At 40.3% G+C, this 19,518-nt stretch overlaps 1 protein-coding gene across 1 annotated transcript in view; it reads right to left on the bottom strand.

The window, feature by feature from the left end:
- The window catches only part of ARFGEF1 (ADP ribosylation factor guanine nucleotide exchange factor 1), a 172,473-nt gene that overhangs the window by 31,703 nt on the left and 121,252 nt on the right, over window positions 1–19,518 (bottom strand). Inside the window, exons 20-23 of the mRNA XM_045006311.1 lie at window positions 14,097–14,225; window positions 8,571–8,729; window positions 6,620–6,770; window positions 514–604 (exon numbers count right to left, since the gene is read on the bottom strand). Coding sequence (XP_044862246.1) covers window positions 514–604; window positions 6,620–6,770; window positions 8,571–8,729; window positions 14,097–14,225 — 530 coding nt within the window. The remainder of the gene's footprint in view (window positions 1–513; window positions 605–6,619; window positions 6,771–8,570; window positions 8,730–14,096; window positions 14,226–19,518) is intronic.

Raw genomic sequence — 19,518 nt, 5'->3', positions numbered from 1 at the left:
ATTCTTATAGATGAGTACTAGTCAGGGAGGAATGGAAGGATGCAGTAATTGGGTAGAGAAGCAAAAGTGTTTAGTGTCAGTAGTTCTCTCTCTCTCTCCATAAAGGAGACAAAAATCTATACATTTTAACTGAAGCATTTATTCTTAAATTTATATAGAAAATCAAGATGGATCACACTTTATACAGCAACAGCAGCTTCTTTTACACCCCTCAGTTTTGCCCCGGCAGTTATTACTAAATATCTGTAAACAGTTCCTGCTTCTCTTTTCCCTACCTTCCTTCTACCTTCTGCTATGATGAGCAACTCCTACTGTGCAATAACACAAAAACAAAATAAAACAAAAACAAGCACCTTGTGACACTGCAATATGGTGATGCAGATATAGCATTTTTGTAATTACTGGGAAGCTAAATAACCTACTTATTTTTTCTATCACTAATTGAATCTACTGTATTCACATACTGTGAAAAGTTCATGAGGTATCCAACTGGAAGGAAGTTAAATACTGTACCTGTCTACAGCAACAACAACACTTTGGGAACTAGTTTCTCCAATGGATTCCTGAATACTCGCTATCTGCTTCCAGTCCACATTTCCTCCAACTATGGGGAACAATTAAAAAAAGAAAAGGGAGGGGAGAAGAGGACAGAGAGGAAAGTATTTGTGTCAGTATCAAAATAATTGAATATATTTGAATTTATGATGAAGGCAAGTAGACCAATTTTTTCCTTACCTGTTAAATTGGTCATCTCATTGAGTTGGGGTTGCTCCCCCAAACTTGCTTCAAGAAAATTCTCTCTCCAGATTCCACTTCTGTTGGGACCAAAAGTCCCAGAAAATACTTCCAAAAAATGCAAACAACAGGAAGAGTCCTATCAGATTTTAAAGTTAGCTTTTCTGGTTTTTGCATCTTTGGAAGTATTTTCTGGAAGTTTTGGTGCTGAAACTGGATAATTAGTAATAGCGTCTGGTGCCTGGAGAGAGAATTTGCATATTCTACCAGGAGCAAGTGAACAGAGCTATCAGGATTGGCGAAGGGCTACTCCATGTGAATGATGAAAAACTAATCCCTGAAAGCAATGTCCCTAACACCATATCTACCACCATAAAATACAAAGAAAAATAACTACAAATAAATGAAAATACTTATTTTGAGAGCTAGAAACTGTGGCCAAGATTTTTAAAAAATCAGCCCCTAAATTAAGGTTCCTAAATCCACATTTAGGGAAGTTTCTGAAAATCCTGGTCAAAACCAATAAAAAACAGAAACATTGAATTAATATTGCCATGGTGTCTTATTAAGGACACAACTCTTAGGCACTGCAACACACAGAGTGTGTTGAATTGTTCTAAAATAATCTATAAGGAAAAGGAGCAGAGTAGAGTCAGAGTTCCAAGGCCAGAAGGGAACACAAAAGATCATATAGTCTGACCTCCTGTATATCACAGACCACCCAGCACCCCTCACACTAAACCCAACAACTAAAACTAGACAAAATATTACAGCCCACAGCAGACTAAACTATTATGGGCAACACGTGGAGAACAGGAGGGATTGATCTGCACCAGTACCCACAGTAGAGTATTCAATTAAAGCCAATTTTTTCCAATTTTAGAATCTGGCAAATAGAAAATTATTGTTTTTTTCTTAAGTCTCCCAAAAATTTGTCACTTAGGGGTTTCCCCTTTATGCCAAGAAAGTAAAGTCAATTCAATTGTAATAGCTTACCTATTTGGTTCCTCACTCTTCCAAAACTGAACAAGAAGTTGTAGCAAATTCTTATGTGAATATTAATTGTTAATTTTCTATTTTTTAAAAATATGCACATCACCCTCACTAGCTTGCAGAAACTAAGTGATTTATTTGTATTAGTGAAATTGATGTAGGTCCACATTGAGAGAGGCCATAATGAAAGAAAGAAAATGATCAAGCAATATTTTCTATTCTTTCCAAAACGGTCTCCCCTCAATCTGTCACAGAGGAAGGAGTAAAACAATAAACAGATGAAGTGATGGGGGAAAAAACAAAAGTAGTGAGAAAATAATATGGAAAATAAGGATTGCAAGTTTCGCTTAGGAAAAAACAGAGTTTATTTTGAGACCACTTAATTTCTTTAAGGTTTATTTTCCTCTGAAAGGATGTGTCTGCTGTGGTAATTATGACACGGTAGATATTCAAGACCAGGTGGCTGCTTTACAAAATTCCTTCAGCTGAGGCTCTAGTTGTGCATATAGTATGCTTTTCAACAGTGGTTTGAAAGCAAGTACACAAGCTTCTGTAATGCAATACTTGATCCAGTTAGAGAGAGAGAATTTAGAAGTTTTGGCTTCTAATAATTTTGGATGAAAAGCTTAAGTGACAATGGGACTAACCAACTCAGGGAATCAAAAGGGAGTAGAGAAGGCTTTAAAAGAAACAAGTTTACATCCTATGGTGGAGAAAGTTTTGGATGGTGGCTTGACTTATTTTGCTGCCGCCCAGAGTCTTAAAATGTGAGGGAGCAATACCAGGGAAAATCTCTACAATAAATTTGGAACCTCCTATGTTAAGGATGTGAATCTCTAAAGAAAATATACTTGGAGATACACATACTTTAGTGATACAAAAGAACTATAGGATTGGAATTCTAAAAATCTTTGAATCAGGTCACTGGCCATGTCCAGTGAATCAACTGAAGTATTTTCTCCAGATTACAGAGTAGCCTTTCAGAGTAGTCAGTTCTCTGGATGTTTCAAATGTTTCAGCCACTCTGAGAACTTCATTTGGTCAGAACTTTCTGTTTCAACATGGAGGTTCTCAGGTTTGATTAGCTTGGATTTGGGTGTTATAGAAGTCTCTTAGTGAGGAAATGCAACCTGTTAAGAAGCTCTGGATGAAGAAGCAGGTACATCTCTGTCAGGTCAGAGAACCCTGTCCTCCTCTGGCACTTTGTTGTTGGATTTCTCCTTTTTAATATGGAACTAGTGGCATAAATTGTTGGTGGAAAAGAGTATGGAATGTAGTTCCATGAACGAGGCACAGCATCAATTCCAAAAGTTATAAGGTCTCTTTTCCAACAGAAGTGCAGTCTCACCTTCGCAGTTCAACTTGATAGAAAGAGCTTACCTTCTGGGAGTCTCAATGTGCCCATTAACTTTGTTTGCACAACCCCTTCACTTGATTTATTGCTTACCTGCTGAGCCAGTCACCTTCCCATTATATATGTCTTTGTGAATACAAATTAAAAGGATAGAGCCTGTTTGACCCAGGTGAAGGATATGCAGTGCCTCCCTTTGAAGGGACAAGCTTCCCATTCCTGTTTATTAATGTACAGTATGTTACTATTGCATTGTCTGACATAATTTGGACATGGATTTAAGGGAGGCTTTCTTGGAAAGGCTACCTGGGCTAATATGGTAGCACTTCATTCTGGCAGATGGATGTTCCTTTTCAAATCCATGCCACACATTAAGTGACCCAAATATAATGCCTGAATTGATTACTTTACTGCCTGGTAGGATGCAGATGTGGATATCATACGTAACCTTTGCCCTTTGATTCCACTAATGGAGATATGATAGTACAGATTGCAGAAACACAATTCTCCATGTCTGCAGATGGAATCACTGCATGTGCCACTATGATCAGAGTGTGATCCCAATACAAGAGACCACGATCTTTGGTGTTATAGTAAGAAAAGGATTAATGAGAGGCTGGCCCTTTAAATCTAATATCTAAGTACTCCTGTTCTTTTTGCGGATACAAACGAACACGGCTGCTACTCTGAAACCTAATATAAAATGTAGCTTTTGAACGGATCTTCTGTGGAAAAAAATTATGGCCTATAGTGAACCTATCTGTATTCATGCAGAACTAGGACAGTGAAAACCTGCCCCTCAGAAGAAAAAGTGATTATGGCTCTTCTGTATATTCTTCATACTAAGGAAATGTTCAGGAAGAGCCTGGGCTGTTCTAGACCTCAAGAGGCTGAACAGGTCCATGCAAAAAGAAATGTATTCAGAGCAGAACTCTCCTCACTCAAGAGGCCTTTTCACAGACAGAAAACCCAGAAAACCCCCCAAAGGGCAGAGAGAGAGAGAGAGAGAGAGAGAGAGAGAGAGACGGTTTTGCCTACTGTTGCCCCAAAATACGCATTACAAATCAGGACACTAAGGGATAGGGCAGGAACACTTAACTGCCATTCTGTTTGCACAGCAAGATACAGAGATTCTGTCACAAGAGGAAAAGGGGTATTTGCCTCTGGAGTTTGCCTCTGGTATTTGCAAGAATGAGGTTCAGTTCAAAACGTGTTGGGCTGGAGGGAAGAGGTCAGCCTACAGAAAAATTCTTCTAGTTGATTCTTGTCAGAACCACCTGCCTTGGGAATGTTCTCCTTTCATAAAGGAAGTGTTGGAGGAAAAAATAGAACTGTTAAACCTCTAGGCTTTATTAATAAAAAAACCACACATGTCCATACATGGATACTGTGGTGCAATTTTTAGACTTTTTTGTGGGTTACCATAGTTCTCACCTAGAAGGGAGAAACTTTTCTTAGAGGAGAAACACATTACTCCAACTTGCGAATTCATTCTGCACTCATCCACAGATAAGGAAGATTGAGAGTCTCTACAGTATCTTATTTCTGAGTTCTCCTGCATGGGATTAAGAGGACTTAGAACTCCCAACTTTTCTCCAAGGATATGGCAGAGTATTTTCAGTTTCTGTTTACTTTTAAACTTCTTTTCCTAAATCTAAATCTTATCAGTTACTCCACTGGAGAGGCTGATGGAGGTCATCCGTCGCCCCCATCCTCCCACCCATGCAGCTGGTGCTGCGGGCTCCCTCCCTCCCCTCCCTAAGATTCAATCAGGGATATTTATGGTATAAGTCATGGACAGGTCATAGGCCGTGAGTTTTTGTTTCTTGCCCATGACCTGTCCAGGCCTTTTACCAAAAATACCCGTGATTAAATCGTAGCCTTAGACATGAGTATTTTTCCTTGAAAACAAAAACTATGCCTGTATAGATGTGCATACATACTAGGATATTTAACAGGAAGAATACTGCTGGAAAGCAGTAATGTCAGAAGAGACCTTGAGTGACTGTGGGAACCAAATTAAAATGCAAGTTTGCAGTCTAAGAGAATAAAACCAAAATAAAGATACATTGATTTGGACTTGCACGCTTCAAGAGAGAACTATCCTGGGCAGTGAAGCTGTAAACTCTCTTTTACAGGGACTAGAATACTGTGTGCCTCAACAATAGCAAAACCTGTAGCAGTGTGGGGAGAGTGGATGGAGGCAGGTCACAAAGGGAGGCAGGGAAAAAGATTGGCTGAGGACTCAGGGCTGATATTGGGCTATGGAATAGACTGGGACGACAGCCCTCAGACCCCTGGCTGGGGAGCAATACCAGGCAGCTAGTAACAGAATCATAACTGCTCCAGGAAACGTGTTGCACGACAGAGAAATCTTTAGCCAAGACTCAAGTTTTCACCAGACAGTGTGGAAAGCTGTTCTCATGAAGCAAGAGGGAGTCTGGCATCATATTAAAATCAAACTTAGAAAAATCAAACGTTTCTGTTTAATAGTCTGCCTGGGTACGTGAGAAAGAAAACTGGGCATCATAGTGAGTGCCTGAATTGTATCTAAAACCTTCATTTGTTTCCATGGATTTACTGTTGCATTACTCCCCACTCTCAAACAGATTTCTTGAACTGCAATCTTAATTTTAATTTAGATTTTTTGTGCATTTGTTTGGCCTTTTTTTTTTTTTGGTTATGGAATGGGTGTGAATTCAATAAAGTTTTATTTTCAATTATATAAAAATGTTCCAACATTTTGGTTTTAATGGCTTTATTTATCTAACATTGAAGATGGCACATCTTTTAAAAAATTACAAGTTTCTGTCTAATTAATCAGAAATATAACATCCACTTTTTATCATAATGTAAAAATAAAGAATCTTACTGATGGAATGAAGTTTGGCTCTCAAAACTTTACCTTTTCTATAACAAAGTAGCCACTTAAGTAGGTAACAGATTAAGATAAATAATTTTAATCAAGTTTTAAACTAATCATTTAAATCATTGTAATTTAAAACAATCCACCCTGCATATTTCTCACAAAAGTCCACAGGGTGTACCAATCAATCCACATTCATAAATCTACACCCCAATTTTATTTGTATGGAAGTCTGGCAAACAGACATATATTTGGTACAACGAATTAGCAATATTGCTCAATCTAGCAACACAATACCTTTAGTATGAAGTACTTTTGTGATCAGCTACATTTTAATTTCCTCTAAGAAATTACTATAATATTAATAAATATTGCAATTAAGCCATTTTATTTCCCACCCTGTATCCCCCACAAAGTGACAATAAATCAATAAAAAGTATTCTTTAAAATATTTAATTTGGGAGTAAATATCTCAATCACAGTCCTGCATTTGTATTAGCAACAGAAGAAATGTTTTTAATAAATAAGGATTAAAATGACTTTTTTCCATAATTATGCCTCACTTCAATAAAAAAGCCTCCGGCAACCACAAGCTGAGAACCAACTTTATTCAAATATTATACGTCCATACGAAGCTGGATAATTAAAATACTTAGAGCATTCATATTACTCACCTAACCCCAGGCCCACAAATTCATCAGGTGCCTGATCCTTTGTTCCAGTAAAAGAACCTTCCCTGCCTCTCACTGTCCCAGAGATGTAACGTGGTTTTACTCCAGTTCCTATTAATTGTGCCAGCTCAAGTTGACTAATACATTTCAGAATCTAAATTAACACAAAACACAGAAACCACTTAACAGCGAGAAGTGGATTTTAAAAATATTTAATATCCCTGTTCATTTTTATAAAATTCTTTATGAACGGGCAGATTTCAGTGTTTTAAAAAATAAAATTCTCATTTACACGCATACATACTACACACCCAGACTATATACGTACACAGAATATGGCAAAAATTAACAGTAGTCTTTTAAAAATACAGTTACTATCACTTCACTTTATGAACCCAATCCTGCAACTTTATTCATGTAAGGGCTGTAGAATTGGGTCCAAAATATGCAAGTCTGTGCAGATACAAAATAAAATTATAAACATAATATGAATGTGTACATATAAACACCCACTCTACATACATACATACATAGCACATACATACTCAAAACCCACTGTACTCCTGAGGGAATTGTGCGCCAGGACATGGACTTGGCAGTGATGCTGCACCCAACCCTGAAACAGTGCAAGGGCTTGACCTTCCCCAGAAACAGCCTGGGGCCCTGGCATACCTGGTGTGGGCAGGCAGGCTCAGCCCAGCAGGATCCAATTGTGGAGGAGCTTAGTGGGGGGGGGGGGATCCAGATGTGGGGTGAGAGGTTTCTTTGTGGGACAGTCTGGGTGCAGGTGGGTCCGGGGGAGAATCTGGATATACAGGGGCTTGTTGGTGGGGAGGGGGAGTTCTGGTTGCAGGGGCAAAGGGACTCTGCAGAGGAGGTCCAAGAGAAGGCTGTTGGGGCTCAGTTGGGGGGGGGGTCTGGGTACTGGGGGATGGGGCTTGGCAGGGGGGGTCTGGGTGTTGGGGGCTCAAGAGGGGGTCCGGGTGCCGATGGAGTGGGGCTTTGTGGGGTGGCGCTCCAGGTGAGGGGGGCTTCTAGGGATGGTCCCCGTGCATAGGGGGTGAGGCTCATTGGGAGGGGGGATCCAGTGTGGTTGGCTCAGCAGGGGGTGGGTCTGGGCCCAGGGATGGGGGTTCGGATGCAGGGGGTGGTCTGGGAGCAGAGGGGGATCCAGGTGTGTGTGTGTGTGGGGGGGAGAGATCAGCGGGGAGTGGTCTCGGTGCAAGGATGGGGGTCCAGATGCAGGCGTGTATGGCTCAGTCAGGATTCTGGGCTGGGGAGAGGGGAACACTGAACGGAGTTGTGTGTCTGGGTGTGGGAGCATCCAGATGCATGGGGGTTGGGTGGACAAGGGAGCAGCTTTCCACTGTGGCTAAGGAGTGATGGGGCAGGGTGCGGAGCCAAGGGAGATTTCGGGGGGGGGGGGGGGGGTCTGACCCAGTCCTCATCATTCCATGCAGGGGAAGTGTGCTCCTCTCCCACCCCCAGCCCAGCCAGGACTAGCTGCTGGGTGCAGGGAGGTGGGACTTGGCATGCATGCTTCGGGTGCAGGGGGTTGCGGATGAGGCTCGGCAGTGGAGGTTCAGGTGCAAGGGAGTGAGGCTTGGTGGGAGGTCTGGGTATAGATGCATGGAGGTTGAGCAGATGTGGGGGAGGGGGAGGAGGCTTGGGTCACACTCTCGCTCCCTGCAGTAATTTACCTCTTCACTGGCTGCTCCAGGCGACCTAAACAATGCACCTGAGCTGCGGGGGAGGGGCATGTGGCTGATCTTGCAGCTCCCTTTGAATCCCCATCAGAAAGTCATTTTTCTGCAGGGAAGCAAAGAAATCTGTGGAGGACATGAATTCTGCATGTGTGCAGTGGCACAAAATTCCCCCAGGAGTAACACTATACAAAATCAATGTATTTTCATGTACATACTTTCTTATAGTTAAGAATGAACTACTCTTGTACCTCATGCCAGGAATTTCCTAAATAGTTTCCATCTGTATGAGCCACTGTGATGAGTGTTTTTATTGTGTCAATGTTCTTCTGTTTCATTTCAGTTATACCAGAACTCACTGTAAGCAAGGTAAATCTTGCTAGTGCTTGGACATAAGCATCTCTTTCAAGCTACAGAGGGAAACAAAAATGAGTTGTTTCTGTTAGTTTACATAACTTGTCAGCGTCTAAATATCTTTTGGTTCCTTTATGTATTATGGAGGCATTCGGACATTAATTTTTATTTTGAAATCGTATCTCTTATAATAAACCTATGTCCACACAGGAATGAACCAAATATATTAATACATTTGAAAAGTGTACTAGAAATATAGCATCAGATGTTAGTTCTGTATGCCCACTCTTTGAATAATTGTATGCACCACCCATCTATGCAGTAATATGAGCTGTTTGATTTATACGGCCCATATCCCTAGCTTACCCTACTTTGACATAGATTTCAACCTCAAATAGCTGGTTGCAAGACCTCAATGGCAACTACACTGAAAAGTAGGGAGCCATTACAGTCATGAAATTAAATACTGATTGTTGCTAAACTCATCTGCAAAATCTCTTAGCCTACTGAAACTTAAAAACAGGGGAGTTTTCAATAAGGATCTATATGTTACTGAATAAAATAAGGTAGGTTTCATACAGTTGAATTTCAAAGCATTATATTAACTTAAAGCATCCCTCTCTCTTTCTCTAATGAGCTATAGGATAAGGCTCTCCTTGTAAAACCGTAAACCTGGGAAGGTAAGGTGTCACACGTAGCAGTCTAAAGCATGTAGTTTTTAGTAATTTCTTCTGAAACCAGACACTACATTTTGTATTTCAAGTTAAGATAAACAAATATTCAAGACATCCCACCAGATGAGAGATGCACTCGCTATAATAAACTGTAAGGGAAAAAAGATACGACTCCCCAGCAGCCTCTCCCCAGTTGAGAGATACTATTTCCCATGCCCAAGTGCTGCCTTGCCATGATCTGCTGACAGACTTTCACCAGAACAAGTCCTCGGAGAGAGGATCTAAGAGATATTTATTAATTGAAGGCAGAGACCTACATTATGTATCTGTGTGTCAGAAAAAGAACTACTATAAAATGAACTTGTTATAACCCAATTCCTGAGCTCTCGAACATCTGAGTGTAGGAGCAACTCTTCCTGGGTAGGTGAGTGACTGACCTACCTTCCATGCGAACAGAGTAGAGCTACAAAGAACAAGAGAAGGGGTTTCTACATGTGTATAACTGATGTATGTGGATGGCTTATTCATGTAGAGGCCAGAAACTACATTCTTTGGAAAAGGAAGCTCATTACAACTCCATTTCTCATATGAACCTATTGCAGGAAGTAACTTTGAGGAGATTAGACTTGATTTCACAATGAGTATTTGTGGTTATAGCTCCTGGAAAGAGGGTGTCTTATAAATCTGATTTGAATAATACCGGAGGACTTATCTTTTCCCTATATCTTTTTTATAAAACATGGACCCTAGCCTGCAGAATTCCATCCCTGCAAAGTCACGAAATAGATATTAATTACAAAATGCAGCGAGCTGTTTGGGAATTTATAAGGCAGGTTTTTAGATGAAAGTTAAAGAGCAAAAGAGCTGGAATAAAATGAGCCACAAGCAGAACAGACATCCATTTTGTTGGGTATAATCTAGTATCTTTTCTGTATTTGTGAAAATCCTCAGATAAGAAGTCAGCAATGGCCAATTGGCAGGAAACAGAAATTCTGTGTGGGCTGCAAGGTTTATAAAAATTCCAGTGTATATGAAGTCTAAGAATTTATTGCTAATTTATTTCATGTAGAAAATACTGGCAGCAGCATCAGACTCTTGTATAGCTAAATGTTCGATAAACCTGTGGGATTACATAATTCAATGGGCCATATTCAATACTGACTGACATTCTACTTTACTCTGGGCTTAGGCAGAGTGAGCACAGTTCAATCTGAGGAACACTCTCCCATGATATCATCAGGTGAAGAGGGATTGCTGAACAAAAAGACTCAGTCAGAGTCAGATCTCCCATGAAGAGAAAAGCAGTAACAGAGGAATTTAAGGCACTCTCTTCTCATGGCAGATGTTCTCTTTTCCCTCATGAAATGGGAAAGAAAGAGTGATGCCTTCTTCTTACTAACCACCACTACTATAGAAGGGGAGAAAAACAACAAATGAGCCCACCCATCAACTAAAAAGGATAGGTGAGCTGAAATACGCAAATTAAGCACAGCCTTTGAGGACCCCTATCTGGAAAAATCATGGAGCAGAGTTGAAATAACTGGCTCTGTGGATATGGAGGAAGCGGTGGATGTGACATATCTTGACTTTAGCAAAACTTTTGATACGGTCTCCCAACAGTATTCTTGCCAGCAAGTTAAAGAAGTATGGATTGGATGAATGGACTTAAAGCTGGCTAGATCGTTGGGCTCAACGGGTAGTGATCAGTGGCTCGATATCTAGTTGGCAGCCGGTATCAAGCGGAGTGCCCCAGGGGTTGGTCCTGGGACCAGTTTTGTTAAACATCTTCATTAATGATCTGGATGATGGGATGGATTGCACCCTCGGCATGTTTCCGGATGACACTAAGCTGTGGGGAAAGGTAGATATGCTGGAGGGTAGGGACAGGGTACAGCGTGACCTAGACAAGTTGGAGGATTGGGCTAAAAGAAATCTGATGAGGTTCAACAAGGACAAGTCCAGAGTCCTGCACTTAGGAAGGAAGAATCCCAAGCACTGCTATAGGCTGGGGATCGACTGGTTAAGCGGCAGTTCTGCAGAAGACCTGGTGATTACAGTGGATGAGAAGCTGGATGAGAGTCAACAGAGTGCCCTTGTTGCCAAGAAAGCTAACAGCATATTGGGCTGCATTAGTAGGAGCACTGCCAGCAAATCGAGAGAAGTGATTATTCCCTTTTATGTGGCACTGGTGAGGCCACATCCTGCGTCCAGTTTTGGGCCCATCACTTCAGAAAGGATGTGGACAAATTGGAGAGAGTCCAGCGCAGGGCAACGAAAATGATTAGGGGGCTAGTGCATATGACTTATGAGGAGAGGCTGAGGGAACTAGGCTTTTTAAGTCTGCAGAAAAGAAGAGTGAGAGGGGATTTGATAGCAGCCTTCAACTACCTGAAGTGGGGTTCCAAAGAGGAGGGAGCTAGGCTACTCTCAGTGGTGACAGATGACAGAGCAAGGAGCAATAGTCTCAAGTTGCAATGGGGGAGGTCTAGGTTGGATATTAGGAAAAACTATTTCACTAGGAGGGTCATGAAGCACTGGAATGGGTTACCTAGGGAGGTGTTTTTTTAAGGCCTTGCTTGTCAAAGCCTTGGCTAGGATGATTTAGTTGGGGATTGGTCCTGCTTTGAGCAGGGGGTTGGACTAGATGACCTCCTGAATTCTCTTCTAACCCTGATCTTTTATGATTCTATGATCTGGTATAAGATATGGCGTGAAAGCCCCAAGACAGACTTGTGTTGCAGCATCAGATTCACTTTAAAACCACAATAATGAAAAAAACAGATTTTAAAAATGAGATTTTATTGTGCTCAGAGGTGAGGATGCATGGCTCACAGAACTGTACTGCGCTGTGCTGTTCAGGAAAAATCCATAAAATCCAGCTATCAATGTTATGATTTTATCATGATGCATAAAATACTGACTGTTCTTAGAAAGTGGTCTTGGGTAACAACCCATCTATAATCCTCCAACAAGACTGACACATAATATGAGAACACCAGTAGGAAGGTGGGAGAAAAATTTAGCATGGAACAGACAATATATTTCTTCTCAAAAATTCTCATAAGGGAAAATTTACCAACCATCCCTAAATAGTCTTGTGTCATAGAATCATAGAATCATAGATTATTAGGGTTGGAAGGGACCTCAGGAGATCATCTAGTCCAACCCCCTGCTCAAAGCAGGACCAATCCCCAAATCCCTAAATGGCCCCCTCAAGGATTGAACTCACAACCCTGGGTTTAGCAGGCCAATGCTCAAACCACTGTCCAAAATGGGCAATACTTATCAGAATCTTGCACAATAGGAACTTCCTAGTCTAAACAAGAGAAACAAGCACAGTATCTTAGAGATCACTGAGTGGTAATTGTTGGCAAGCCATAATTATTTTAATGGCGACCAAGATACAGAACTCTCCAGAACCTGAAGGTAATATCATGGTCTTCACTTAAGAAGGAAAAGAAGCAAAAAACAATTAATTTTCCTTTGAGATTGAGTATCAATCATCCAGAAAAATAAGCAGAAAGCCCTGAATGACAAGGAGCAACCTACAAAGTGAATGAGATAAATCCCTATGTTTTGACAGTGGCCGATTCCAAGGAGCTGTTCCTCAGTCTATATTGAAAATTCGGAGATGCTGCTTTCAGTAAATTATTCATGGGCCATTAGTTGCTTTTCACAATTTAAAGACATTTATGCTGACCAGCGTGACTTTCATGTTGCCAATACATTTGCTCAAAAGAAAATATGTTACACCATACTGAAGCCGCAGTGTTTTATTCTCTGATGGCAAGATAGATTCACTGCTGCCCATAATACTTTTGAAAGTGGAAGACATTGGCTTCTGCTGAGAGAGACTCCTACACACCTATTACTAGTATGAGAAGGCAATTATTAACTGCCAAAAAAGTTATAAGAGGGAAATTACTATTTTCAGTAGGTGATAATGTAAATGTGTTTAGCTTAGGGATCACTTTTTTAATAATTAAAAGTTTATTTTCTATTTTCAGTAGACTCATTTAAAATTGTGGTGTCAAACATAAAAGAATTCAGCCTTCATCCCAACTACCAACATATACTCTCAGATTATGGCAGATCAGTACCTTTATTGGCCATTTCCTAAAACTGGCAGAATATTATGTTAAACAGGTGAGAGTTTAAAGCCCCCAAAATAAACTGATTCCCAAGTTTAATCAGTATTATCCACAAGAGCCAATGAGTCTGGAATTCTTGACATCCCATTTAATGCGAGATGCATTAGTGCATTATATTTGGAAAGACATTCCCAGTGCCACAGAGTTAAAATGATATCCAATTACACAAGTCTCAGAATAGCTATGGTCTCTCTCTAAAGTTGAGCATAATGTTTCCACCAAGGTTCAGTGAACTACAAATTTTCAAATACACAATATATTTGAAAAAGATTCATGTTAAGAAACAGAACCTTTTGTGACAAGATTTAAAGATGAAAAAAAAAGTTTGTCTGTTCATCTGAAAACTCTTCTTTGTAGTCTTATATATATATGGAAACAAGTTTTATAAATAACATCTGAAGCAATTTAGAATTTAAAATAAACTCAATGCACTCAATTAAAACCAGGTACAGTAATAACATCAGAACAAGGAAGTCACTGGGTATTGCAGTACTTACATATTCAGGTAATGATGTAAAGAACTTAGTGAATGTACTACCATTCCATTAACAGCACCTAAACCAAAATATTCTCATATAATCTTAACATTTAACATTACCTGAATACTGAAAATGCATGCAATCCTGATTGCACATCGTATGCCTTCCAAGCAAAGAGATGCAACTTCTGTATCATCACAGTCTTGTAGACCCACACTGAATGCAGCTAGGAATGGTGTCCATGCCAACTGGAACACAATAAAACACACCTTACATTAATTTTTAATATCAATCTCAACAACAGAAAACTTTATTCCAACAGAAAAAGAAGTATAAACATCACTGTATCTCGCTGAAAAATAATTTTAAAAAAATGCTTAATCCACAACAACTTCGGAGTGGACTTTCTACTAAAAAGAAATAGGAAGTAGAAATAGGGAAAAGGAGTAATAGTAAAGTTATAAGGCAAGGAGATGATGATTTTGGACCAACTGCAGTTTCCAAATACAGACACAGTTTCTAGTGACAATGCAGTCTTGTCCAGAGCATTTTTTTAAATTATAAATGTTTGTTATCTTAGGCAGTGCCAGGGGTTCTAAAAGAGAGAAGCTGTGTGTAAGTTATATATAGTGGATATTGTTTTTATATTATCTAGATAACAGTTCTCCATATGCATACATAATTCTTTGCATAATCAGAAACAAATATATGTATTTGTATATAAAAGTTATGACAATAGCCCCAAAACTTAATTGCACAGTGAAAGGTGCAATTCAAATTTGCTGAATGGTGCCATCCTGACACACACAATTTCAGAGAATTGCTCCCATATAAAGAGTCAGATTGACAAAAATGTAACTGTAGAGTTCTTGAAAAACTGTTCATGAAAATATTTATCCTAGTGCGTGCCTTACTTGTTAGAGGAAGTAAGACAGACTGATCTACTCAGCTATCTATAGCATATTATTATAATGATTTTATATTAGTTAAACAGCATGGCTAACTACTATTTGGCCTTTTTCATACGATGAAAAAACCCTAACTATACAATAATCATCCCTACCAAGGTGCAAGTGGTGGAGATAGAAGGAAAGAGAGTTTTTCGCCTCTCCAGAGAAGGGGATCCGGACATTCCTTCAGTGACATAACTTTCAGTACTTCAGTTTGAATTTTGAATGGATAGAAGGGGAGATTAGATTTCTATTACTTTAGCACGTCTTTTTCCTTTTCTTTTCACACTGAGATTTTCCATAAAGTTTATGTGGACAGCAGTACTTTAAGCCATTAAGAGTGTTTCTAATGGGACACTGTTTGCATACTACAATTTTGCTGTTTGGTGTGTTACACATACAGTTAGATTCACATTATGGTAACTTTCTAGAATTTCTTCAAAATGTACAATTTGCTCATTTAGGATGAAAATCATCCCTTATGAAGCACAAGTCCTATTTTGAGGGATTTAAGTGGTTCACAGGCCTTGTCGTGGCACACAAGGTGAATTTCACCTGCACTTATTTTTATCATGATATATAACATCACTAGGTTATAAATTTCACTACTTCATTAACAGGAAAAGATATGCATACAGATTTGAGAACGTTTACAGAACCTAGATATGAGGAAAGCCAGGATGGAGTGAGCAAATATTTATTCTTTACTACATTGTAATCACTACTTTGAGACGATATTTATTATTCCAATCACTGGCTCTAAACGTTAAGCTGTATTATTGGTTCTTACGATTAGTTAATGACTGGGAATGATAAAAGGATGAATGTCTTGGAGCTGAGTCTATTACACCTCTACCTCGATATAATGCGACCCGATATAACACGAATTCGGATATAACGCGGTAAAGCAGTGCTCTAGAGGGGTGGGAGGGGAGGCGTGCACACTCCGGTGGATCAAATCAAGTTCGATATAACGCGGTTTCACCTATAACAGTAAGATTTTTTGGCTCCTGAGGTAGAGGTAAAGAAACTCAACGAGGAATAGATATATCCACTGGAAGCTCACATTACAGCTTTGGGTTTTTCTCCCTTTAAAAAGAGAGAGGTTTTGCAGATATTCTTCTCTGCAAAGTAAAGAGAAAATTTTATAAAAATGGGAAGTTTGTTATTTTACATACGCCATGTGACTGACAACACATTCCTTAACTTAGATGGATCAATTTCAGTTTTTTTTAAAAATACTTACGAAACTAAATAATGTCTGTCACAGTTCAAGGCAACTGCACCTGTATTTCTACTCTGTGGTCCAGCAAGGGCACCAACTCAAGGCTCTGGCTTCTCAGCCATCACCGCTCTTGGGCAGAGACCCACATCTCCCTCCTGCCAGGCATTTATCCAGGCTGCACTGTTCCCTGCCTACACTATGTTATTCCCGTAAGCCAGACTCCCTAGACAAACCAGCGCCTGTGCTTTGCTTTTGCCTCAGAGGATATAAACAGTATAATTGCTCTCAGTTATAAGTTACCACACAGATCTTTCTAAGCAAGCCTATTTATATGCAAGGTGAAAGCATTACAGAGACAACCTATTAAAAACAACAAAGGAACTTATATACGTCATGAAAAGCTTATCAGAGGTCACCTCAACTCTAAGGTCTTCCAGGTGTCAGTCTTTCCAACCCTTCCTTAAGGATTGCCCCCCACAACCCAGACAGAAGGTTCTGCCCGTTCATATGATCACAAAAAAAAGTCCCTCATTCAGTTTAAACTCAGGGTATTTATCAGTTACCTTTGAAGAATCCAATTTGAACCAATTTATGCAAGGCTGTCCAGATGATGGTACCGCTCTGAATGTGTTAAAATCTGAGTGAATTTGCCTAATCACTTTAACTGTCCTTTGTTCCTGGAGAGCGATGAAAGCACCTTTACTTGTTAAGCTCCCCACTCCTGAAGCCCTTCCACCACTATAGGGAAACGGTCTAGCAGGAGAGAAAGGCTCTGCCAGTTCCCCACTGCTGGAGCCATTTCTCACCACAACAAAAGGTCCTGGCAGTGAGGAGCTGCTGAATCCTTTCCCCACAGCCTCCCTACTTCCGGAGCCTTTCACTGACACTTGTAGCCACGCACCACAATGTGGACGTAGTGAGCTTTTTACGCCAGCACATAGATAAACATACATTACACATCGCCACCAGTGGGGTGTAGCGTAGACAAAGCCAGAGTGTGCAACTCCCTACCCATTCTGAAGTCTCACTGTCTCTGTCCTGACTCAGGTAACAGCACTGCTGGGCCTGCACATGACTGTTGGCTCCATACCATTTTCTCCTTTCCCAGGTTTGACTTCCTGATGTTACCTGGCCCAGTGGAGGGATTAGGAACTGATAGTGGGGGATCTGGGATGCATGCGGCATTCAGGCTGAAGTGCAGAGGGAATTGCAGTTAAGGGGGACTTTCTCCTCACAAATATATCTCACCCTGCCCTGTCTTTAGTGGCTAGAAACCTCTTCAACACGCCTCCCAATAGCAACTCAATCGACAGAAAGGTAGCCAGTTCCCAGATGTTTCAGGTTTTAATTTAATAATACAACTGTTTGAGCTAAACCAATAATAAATTTCACACCCTATCAAAGCATCAGATTGTGTGTGGTGGTAAAGTGATGTGGATAACTGCTTGCTGAAGGCTGGAATGAAACCACCACCGTGTCTTTTGTTGGTGTGACCGAGAGTGACATTTGAACCCATGTCGCCAGATGTGAAAAGCCAAATACAGTAACCCATTGTGTCAGTTGCCATGTACATTTTTAATATGAACTTGTGCTAGCAGAATGTGTTAAGTCTTCATTTTCACCAAAGTACTAAGCTCCTTCACTGTTCTGTGGATTCATACAATCAGACATTGGCTGCTCCGTAACAATTTCTGTTGTGGACTTCTTACGGTGGTTCTTTTGCATTGTCTACTAAGCATTTGCTTTTAAGACCTGCATAATGCTTCACAGTTTCCCTTTTGCTGACATTTATGGTATTTTGTTTCTCAGGCGGATACACTTTCCACAAATATTGTGATGTTCCACTACATCTTCCATATATTTCTGTTCTTTTTGCTGTCGGTCTTCTGTCCGAGTTTCCTCAGGTTTTCCTTTTATGTTTCTTCTTGAGCTTTATAGGTTGAAATTTTTGCATCATCGCAAGCATCCCTGTGTTCCCATTTATATTCTGTGGGAGATGCACAGCATTCCCAGTGAAACATCATCTGTTTTATCAGAGTTTTTAACATACAGTCTTCTGATCAGTATGTCGTCTGCCTCATCTTCCAGGGCATACGAGGACATTTATTTGGTACCCATCACTGTTACTGACAATCCTGATGCAACATGCAACTGCTCAAAATGACCTGTTCATTTTAGCCATGTCTTCTCAGCAAAATTAAGACTTTCGAGAAGGGTTAGTGAAAATACTGACTCCATTTCCCTCAAAAATGAACTTTTCTTTGCAGGCTGTTTTTCTGTGCCCTTAAGCTACCTTAGTTTTCTCCCTCCATGCCTGTGGCTTCCTTCCTCTTCCAACAGGAGCTTGGCCTTTTTCCTGTAGCTCTCTTGTGGCCTGCAGTGCAGTTCTTCTGCAAAGTCTACTCTTCATGGAGTTCACATTTTTCTGTCTTATCTTTTTGTCTCTCTCCTCTTCGGGCTGGGACTTTTCCTGCCCTCACAGCCCTACAAGAGCCGCAGCTCTCTCCTCTTTCTATTCTACAGTGCAGCCCTGACAACCTAGCTTGTTCTGGATGTTGGTCCAGTGCTTAGGGATGAGGAAAACAACCCCTCTTTGCTCTGAGTAACTTCACATACTCCTTCTTCCTTTCTCCTTGTTCCGACACTGTTTGTTGAAGTGCAGGCAGAAGTGAAGAGCACTGGGGTATATACGGTTGCATCCAGGGCAAGCGCTTTATTACTAATAGCATGGAAGTGGTTGAATTTATTCCAGGTGTAATGAGACCTATAGTATTAACTCTAAGAACTTCCTACTTCAGCAGGAGTTTGAACTGATAATCCCACTCCAGGTTGGTTCAGGAGTAAGCCACCTTCTCATAGAGTACTCTTCTCAGTTACCAAAGACATCTGGTGCTCTGCTCTGCATTTGACAGTGTTACCATGATAGACAGAAACACATTTGAATATATATTCTTAATCTGGGAGCTGTTAATCTGAAAATCAGTTTTTAAGTGGGGCAAATAGAAGATTGTTTAGATCTACACCAAGGTAAGGACAAGCAATTCAGAACCACACATTAGCAAAGATGTATCTTCAACACTAACCTACTCCTCCCATTGCAAACACTAAAAAGAAAGAAAATATTGCACACCTCTTCACTATACCCAAGAGCCCACAAATTCACAATTCCACTAAAAGCAACAGACTGTTTTGTCAGAATGAACTTCCTTTGGCCAACACACTATATACAACAAGTTAAATCTCCCTCAGAATGAAGAGGAATTCTTAACCAGAGAGCTGGGCTGTGTAACAGTTACTGACTGACTATATTGCCTTGTAATTTCCCTCCTGTGCAAATCCCTTCACTCTATTGCCTTCTCTCAACAA

Source organism: Mauremys mutica, chromosome 2 (assembly GCF_020497125.1).
Source record: "Mauremys mutica isolate MM-2020 ecotype Southern chromosome 2, ASM2049712v1, whole genome shotgun sequence".
Taxonomy (NCBI): domain Eukaryota; kingdom Metazoa; phylum Chordata; order Testudines; family Geoemydidae; genus Mauremys; species Mauremys mutica.
The sequence above is the reverse complement of the archived record's forward strand: the minus strand, read 5'-3'. Positions and strand labels throughout refer to the sequence as shown.